This window comes from Vigna unguiculata, chromosome 3 (assembly GCF_037176805.1).
Source record: "Vigna unguiculata cultivar grain cowpea cultivar isolate G323 ecotype 2 chromosome 3, ASM3717680v1, whole genome shotgun sequence".
Taxonomy (NCBI): Eukaryota; Viridiplantae; Streptophyta; class Magnoliopsida; order Fabales; family Fabaceae; genus Vigna; species Vigna unguiculata.
Window position 1 is genome coordinate 48,354,234 of NC_140794.1, and position 8,459 is coordinate 48,362,692.

An 8,459-nucleotide genomic window follows, 5' to 3' on the forward strand; every position below is an offset into this window, starting at 1 on the left:
TTGATAATATTCCATTTGAATTGACCAATGTTTTAAATGATTCAATTATCAGTTGACTAAGAATAACAAAGACACTACATTTTGTATCAATTAAAACGGCTCAAGTTAGCTACATGGTATTTTAGTCGTTAAAATAATAATACGATGTTAGATATTAAATTCTTTCATTTTTATTATAAACAATGTTTTCTATTGAGGACCGAGAACATCAAACTTTGTAGGTTTTGTTAAAAGTATGTAACATGATCTATTTATCTAATAGGTCAAGATAGTGAGATTTGTTTCTACTTCTAGTCATTGCACAATAAAAGAAAAAAAATAAAATAAAGAAGATACTTAGAGAAAAGAAAAGAGGCAGGGAGAGAGTAAGAAGGAAAGAAATGGAATCATCAGGTGTGAGGTGCAAAATGAATCGTGGCTTTATGTGACAAATGTTATTATCCAATAGGCTCTTCCTTTGGGTCAATAACTCGCCTTTCACTTCATCAATTAACCTACTATCTTTGACCGAGTAACAAAGTGAAGCTTTTTTTTCACATATAATAACAAATTCAAGTTAATAAAAGTAAACAATTACCATTTTGATTAGACGCAAACTCAAAACACATGCACCCACTTTTATATCAATTTATTTATTTGAGATATTTATATATTATTTTAGTTGTGATATGATTTAACTAATGATTTCCGAGTTGACAAGGGTTAAAATAATTTCAAATCATATTATTAATGAAATTATTTATAATATAAAATGGTCAGGATATTGCACTAAATAAAGAACTTTTCTCACATTTGAGGGGGCGTTGCGCAGGACACGCGGAAATTTGGGACCGTGTTGAGGAGCGGTATGAATGACAAGTTAATAGATTCTTATTGGCTGGGTTCCACTGGGAAAAATAAAATTTAATAGCATAAACACTGCTGATCTCACCGTCCAAATGAAGATTAGGAACACGTGGCAACATGTAATTTTCAGATGGTAACGGAGGTGATAAACACATGAAATTCGGGAATTAGATAAAAAACAATTGCAGGGACCCATTTGCAAATTACCTGGCAGTTGACTACTCCACCTGGACCAAAATCTGGTGATTGCAATCCAAATAAATGCAGGGAGAAACTGGAATAAATCCACGTAACAACAATAATTTGTGAACAAGACACGTCATTACACAATAGTCACCAAATTTGATAGATAGGAATCATTTTCATAAGAACTATCTACAGGTTTTTACAAGCTTTTCCCTTTTCTCTCACCAAAAAAGTACTCCAATAAACTAGAGATTTGAAAAAATTTTAAAAAGTTCCCACCCTTTCCCCCAGGCACAAGCCAGTTCCTTTACAACCCAATACCAGCATCGAGCACATGAGCGGTAAACCTCTTATAACTGCCATTTGAATATTTAATAAAGTAACGGCTATATGTGAAAGGCAAGAGGGAAAAAACACTAACGGCTTTTTGAACTAAACATATTTCCACCCAACATACAATTCTTTTTTCCCTAATATGTCCTCTGTCCATCACAGCTAAATTCCTAAAAGCTAACCATTGTTCTATCTAAAACTGAGGTTTCTCTGCTTCCCACACATGGAAGCCATCAACAGAACAAGAACATTATATATTAAGAATGATGTTGGTCAATGATGCTTCTTCGATGATTTGGTGAATGCTACCACATCTTCATCATCACTCTCCTCATCATCCTCTTCTTCATCATTCCTCTTCCTCTTCAGGTGTGATGAGTCAGGAGGTAACACCTGAACATCTTCATCGTCATCATCAACTTCATCCTCCTCTTCACCTTCATCATTTCCACCATCTACATCAGCAACAACTCCAGAATTCAGAGCATCAGACTGTCCAACTGGTTGAACAAGGTACCCAGCACCATAGTCTTCTTCCTGTCATTCCAACAATAACATTAAAAGTCTGATTAAAAAACTGACATACTTTAAAAAACTGACATACTTGCCCATACATCCTTAAATTTTATAGTAACACCACCAAAAATAAAACAAAAAAACTACAATGTTTTAAATGAACCTCTTATAATTTTATTACAAGCTCCTATTTCAATTCATGTATCATCACGGGTTAGGCGAGAATAAATGAAACACGGTAAAATAAAAAAATAAAAAAACTAAAAAGCTGATAACTCTAACCTAATTTTCTTTAATATCTTTATTTTCAACCAAAACAAGCTTACATAAGTAACAGATCAGAAGCAAGGCATGACACAGCACAGACTTGGGAAAGGCTGTGCATGTGCCAACAATAGAACATCCTAATCCTAAATACCAAAAGTTAAAAGGGCAGAAAAAACTACTTTTCGAGAAAAAATTGAAAAATTTAAATATTCACTGGCTGGCAAATGATTGGTGTTAAAGAAAAAAAAAACACAAATATCAAAATGGTAAAAATTCTTAAACATGACAACAAAATAAGTGTTTTTTTATTAAGAAAATGACATCAATTAAAACATAAGAAAAACCTATAACAAACATGAGAGGAATTTCAAGTATTAAGATATCAGAAAGTTATTTTAAAAATATAAATAATTCCGAAGCTTTCAAGAGATCTAAAATATTCACTATAATATGCCATTAACATTCAAAAATTCAATTGCAACTAATACTGCTACACTGTTTCCCGTATCTGCAGGAGTCCATTCCTTTCCAATTCCTGCATTTGATTGGAACTATAAACATGGAAAAGGCAGTGGGAATCAGACAAATATCAACAGCGTTTGCATCAAAGCAACATCCACATGCATATTGTAGAATAGACACAGCAATGACAAAATGCATGAACATAGCACACATGTAAATAAGCAATAAATGTAAAAAAACAAATATCCAAGATCATCCAATTATACGGGATAATGAAAAAATGTCTAATTTTTCAAGTACAAAACATGCAAGCCAAAAATTAACCCAAATTCCACGGACGGAAATATACACATCACACAATGTAAATAAATTAAACCAAACAGACAAGAATGAATCCAGATAACAAGCATCAGCAAATAGAGACCACCCCCTCCTTGGTAATCTGACCACATCAAACGAAGCACAAATAAACAGCAAAACAATATTAAAAACCAAAAACACAGAAAAAATTCAAACAATGAAACAAATAAAAGTACAAAACCAAATAATAGCATGCACTAAACAAAATCAAAATAAATCAGAAGGGATATCTCACTTCATCGTCATCTTCAAAATCGCCATCGTCTTCAACCCCCATCTCATCTTCCCCGGTCTCCCCATTATCATCCTCATCTCCATCCTCTTCCCCCTGCTCATGCCCATCAATCTCGCCCTCGGTACTTGTTAACCTCCCAGTACTCTCCGGCTCTGCAAAATCACCCTCATCATTATCCACCTCCTCCTCATCGTCCTCATCATCATCATCATCCTCATCATATTCCACTCCATCCTCATCATCACTATCCTCAATCTCATGAACCTCAACCACATCATCATCGTCGCCCTCCTCCTCATCAATTTCCTCACCAGAATCATCCTCTTCATCGTCCTCCTCTACGTCATCGCCTTCTACCGGCACAACACGGAATCCATTCTCCCGGTGATTATCCCCATTAGTAACCCGCCTCGATGTCTCCGTCTCCTCCTCATCCGCATCGCTCTCTTCCTCCTCGTCAGCATCAACAACACCATCAACTCCCTCGCTGTGCCCATTGTTAATCCCGTGAGGTCGATCTTCTTCTCCGTCAATCTCGCCACTCCCAGGGTCATCTTCCTCCTCCTCTTCATCTTCATCCTCTTCCTCATCATCACTTTCAGGCCTCTCGTTCTCCTCCGCATCCATCTTATCCAAGTACTTGAGCGACTTAATCAACCCAAAAACCCTAGATCGATAATCCTTCACACGCGTCACGGGACACTCGTACAGATCCAGCGAAACCAGCTTCACCTGCGCCAGAGGCGCGAGATCCTCAATGTACTGAATCCGATTGTTCGACAAATCAAGGTCACGCAGCGAATCGAGGCCAGCCTGAACAAGAAACTCCAACCCACCAGCGATCCGGTTGTCGGAGAGGTTCAGCTTTTGCAGATTCCGGAGCCGTGGAAACTGCTCCAACGTTGAAACACCAACGTTTGCGATAGAAAGGTGCTGAAGGTTCTGGAACCTTTCAAGCAGGCTAGGAGGAGGCAACCGTCCCTGCACGCACTTAACGGCGCCGTCTAGGGTTAGCGTCCGGGCGGACGCATGGTCCTTCTCGCCGTCCAAGGCCGTCTCCACAGCCCGCTCCCAGATCTCGTCCATCAAATAGGAAATCCTATGTCTCATACAAAACGACACCGCAAGCGTTTCAGGCACCACCGTCGCAACGCATGGGTACGATAGAAAAGAAAAGGAAAAGGGCGAGAGTTGCAGTGCTTTTATGAACCCCCAAACGCGCTTTTGTCTCGTAGATTGGTGATGAATGAAATTGGATTGAAGTGCAGAGCGCGGGGATGGTTTGTGAAGTGTGGGAAATTGAAGCGCGGTGATGGTTTTGGTTTTGGTGTTTTTGGAGAGTTTAGGTTTGTTTATGTTTCTCTCTCTAGGTGTGTTTTATAATTTCTCTCTCATTGGTAAGAGAGGAGGCGAATTGGGGGATAAACCTTTCTCATTGTGTCCGGGCAAACGGGCTCGCAGTTTGGGTCTGACCTAGGGTTCAGGTGGGCTTAGCCTTTGTGGTTCGGGGCGTTTTGTCTTGTAGCGATCCGCACCGTTGGATTGGGAGAGACGGGGATCGATGACGTGGAAACATTGGACGGCTCAGATCAGGGGTTTCTGTGTTTGTTTTCGAGAAGGGTGTAGCGCGCATTGGACTACCAATTTTCAAACACGTCATTGATTATGTAAATATCGGAAAAAGGCTTGATATTTGGATCTTTTGGCCACCACATTTACCGAAATGCCACGCACGCGGACTGAGAACTGCCCCAATCAGATATGGATGAAAGAATTCATGAGTATCCAATTTCCATTTTCACACTAGAGGAATTTTAGGACAAAAATATACTTTATATATTTCTTTTAAAAGGATCAAAATTCTCCAAAATTTTACAATAGTTATATTTCATAATTTAACTAACTATAAAATATTAATAAAAATAATAATAATAACAAACATATAAATAAGAAGTTAACAGTTTATCATGTGAATTCCTTGTAAAGTTGTTATTGTAATATCATGGTAAAATGTTTTTTTTTTATTAGATATATCTTTTAACTTTTATTGTATACTAGTTAATTACGTTTCAGATTAAATGGGAACTTGGTTATATGTTAAAGTAATGTAAAATTAATTTTTTAATCCATAATAGTATGTATTTAATTATTAATATCAATTAAAAAATATAAAATTCACCTTAAATAAAAAATAACTAATTATTCTGTTACAGAATTAATTTAGCTAAAATTAATTTTCAATTTTAAAACTATCAGCCCTTGTTTGTTTTTGTTTTAGAGATAGTATTGATTAAGCAAATTTGAGGTTTGTGTTAGAGACAGTATTGATTAAGCAAATTTGAGGTCTAAATTTGCAGGAATTATTGTCTATTTTCGCATGTTAGAGCAGAAAAAAAGTTGGTAAAACTTTATCCTTTAAAAAGGAGGAGATTGCATGGAAAGCCGCTGAGCAATAATGTTAGATTTTTTTTTTTTCAACATAAAATATTTATATAATATATTTGTTTTATTATTATTATTATTATTTAAATTTAAATTTAAATGAATGTTTATACATGCATTATAATAATATAAAAATTAAATTAAATTAAAATTAAAATAATAACATTATATTAAAATTTTATCCTTTTTCAAGTTGAAGGTAATTCTTAATATTATTTATTAAAAATATTTATTAATAATAAATTATTTTTATCATTAATAAAGTATTATTGTATTTTATTATTTTTCATTATTACTAATTTACTGATATTTTAATTTTAACTTTTTTCCGAACAAAAACTTTTGAAAAATTAAGAGTTGATTAATATTTTTTATTATTATGTAAAATAAAATAATAAATACTTCATTATTAACATTATATTATTAATACTTTTAAAACTTACAAAGTTAGAAAATAGGCCACACTAAAATGTAAGTATATAAAAAATTAATAGGTATATGTACACGAAATAATAATAAAAAGTTTTATTTTTATAGATTTTAATAAGTAAAAAATTAAATTAATATAATAAAAAAAGTTATACCTTTTTCTTTAGTATTCTCTTAAATTTATCTTCTAATCCAACTAAAGTATCAGGGTATATTTTACTTTAAATATGTATTTTTTATTTGCTTTAATGAAATTCGTTAGTTTGTTAAAATTAAAAATACATACTTTTCAAACTTTAATCTAAATTTAACTTAAACTTATTTAATGCGATGTTAACTTTATATATATAATCAATAATCAGGATAGTTTTTTTCATGAGATTTAATGATCATTTCCTTACTATCGAATTTTATTCATGAATAAGATGACCAGATAATATGGTGGATTCTTATTAAATTTAATATTATTTGTAAAACAGTTTTACATTATATACAACATTATTTTTTCAAAACTACTTTTAATACAGATGAAAGCCAATATGTTTCAATAACTTTAAATTTCTACACAAAGTATTTTTTTTTCATTTGATCTATTTATTCCTAACGATAATATAAATCAATTAAATCACAATAAAAAATAGAAAAATAGAATATAAACATTTATTTTTTCTTATCTTTCATATTTATATTTTTTATGAACAATTATATATATATATATATATATATATATATATATATATATATATATAATAAAGTATTTAAGTTATTTCAACCCTTATATAAAAAATATATGTACATAATTTTAAAAACAGAATTCACACTAACATTGTATCAATAAAACAAAAATATAAATATTAACAAAGATTAATAACCTAACATTTAATTTAATTATTATTATTTTTATTATTATTATTATTATTATTATTATTATTATTATTATGGTTAAACGTTTAGATACGTAGTATTTATATTAATAAAAGTCATGAAAAAAGGTCTAACACAAAATCTTTAATACAAATGAGATAATTAGTAATTATTTACTATATACTTTTTTATTTTATTCTTCAATAAATTATGAATAATTTGGTAATAATTATTTAAAGCATCTTTCAAAGAACTTGGAAATAAAACTCCAAAATATAAAACAAGCTCATTGCACCCAAAATTATTTATGTGATGGTCATCTACAACTCATGTGTCAGAGAGTATAATCATCACAAAAATTGAAGGTACATAACACAATGCAAGTTAAGAGAGTCAAATTCAATAAAAAGAATATTATTTCGATAAACATTCGACCTCTTATCACTAAGTTCTTAAACATCAGGTAAATCTTCTCACCGCATACTTTCATCAACTTCCTTCAAAAAAATAGTAAGTTTAGATATTGTATACTTATAATAGTTTTTATATTTAATATTAGAGTTAAATATATATTTTTTTTTAATTTTCAGTTAATTTTTTAGTTAATTTTAAAATTATTTTATTTTAAAATTTTGGACCAATTTAATCCTTTATCTTTTAAAATACGTGAATTTATTTCTTTTAATCAAATTTTGTTAGGTTTATTTGATGTTTTGTACGCATTTCAGGATTATATTTGAGTTGTTTGTATTGTTTGACACATTTTTACTTTAATGTCAAGTCAAATACTATTATGAAACGCGTTTGAAATATTAAATAAACTTAACAAAATTTGATTAAAAGAACTAAATCCATGTATTTTGAAATTTGAAGGACTAAATTGGTTCAAAGTTCTAAAATAAACTAATTTCAAGATTCACCAAAATTAAAGGACTAAAAACATATTTAACCCATAATATTAATATTGCACCCAAAATATATTAATTATCACATAAGTAACTAATATTCATACCATTCATATTTATCATAAATAATTTTCAAAGATTAAATAAAAACATAATATAACTTTTTAACAAGAGAAAAAATGTTCTTATACAAAAGTAATAATTTTAAAAGTACTTCATAGTTATTAAGCATGTCCCCTAAACATGTAAGCAAGATATGCACAAAAATCAAACCAGACAAAATCTCTAAAACACAAGCACATTTAAAGGTTTACGTAGGTATTAACTAGAGATGTGAAAAAAATTCGTACCCGCGGGTATCTGCGAATAAAACCCGCAACAGATAGAAAATGGATATTAAAAATGGATACCCGCTACCCGTGGGTATGGGTATTTTTGATACTCGCATGTTAACGGGGCGGGTACGGATATCATAGTATCCGTACCAGTGGATACACATACCCGCTAAACTTTAATTCAGAAAAATTATTACCCCACAAATGAGTCAAAACATTATGAGTCTTCATTATATTAGTAAAAACTTTAATTCAGAAAAAGTATATATATATATATAT

General features: G+C 31.2%; 1 protein-coding gene across 2 annotated transcripts; it reads right to left on the reverse strand.

The window, feature by feature from the left end:
- Positions 1–1,367: 1,367 nt before the first annotated feature.
- LOC114176210 (Leucine-rich repeat (LRR) family protein) lies at positions 1,368–4,670 on the reverse strand. 2 transcript variants are annotated; one of them, XM_028061168.2, is made up of 2 exons: positions 3,206–4,664; positions 1,368–1,902 (listed from the first exon to the last, which is right to left on the reverse strand). In XM_028061168.2, the coding sequence occupies exons 1-2, from the start codon at positions 4,313–4,315 to the stop codon at positions 1,639–1,641; spliced, it is 1,374 nt and encodes a 457-aa protein (XP_027916969.1). In that variant the 5' UTR covers positions 4,316–4,664; the 3' UTR covers positions 1,368–1,638. The 2 variants fall into 2 exon arrangements, with proteins under 2 accessions (XP_027916969.1, XP_085527322.1); XM_085671196.1 differs by lacking the exon at positions 1,368–1,902 and adding an exon at positions 2,151–2,699 and having other exon boundaries at positions 3,206–4,670.
- Between the last annotated feature and the right edge of the window lie 3,789 nt (positions 4,671–8,459).

Excerpts from the sequence above, each read along its gene's own strand:
- LOC114176210 (XM_028061168.2), bottom strand. The coding sequence starts at position 4,315 with ATGAGACATAGGATTTCCTATTTGATGGACGAGATCTGGGAGCGGGCT. Across the intron at positions 1,903-3,205 it reads ATTTTGAAGATGACGATGAA|GAAGAAGACTATGGTGCTGG; the intron begins GTGAGATATCCC and ends TTGGAATGACAG.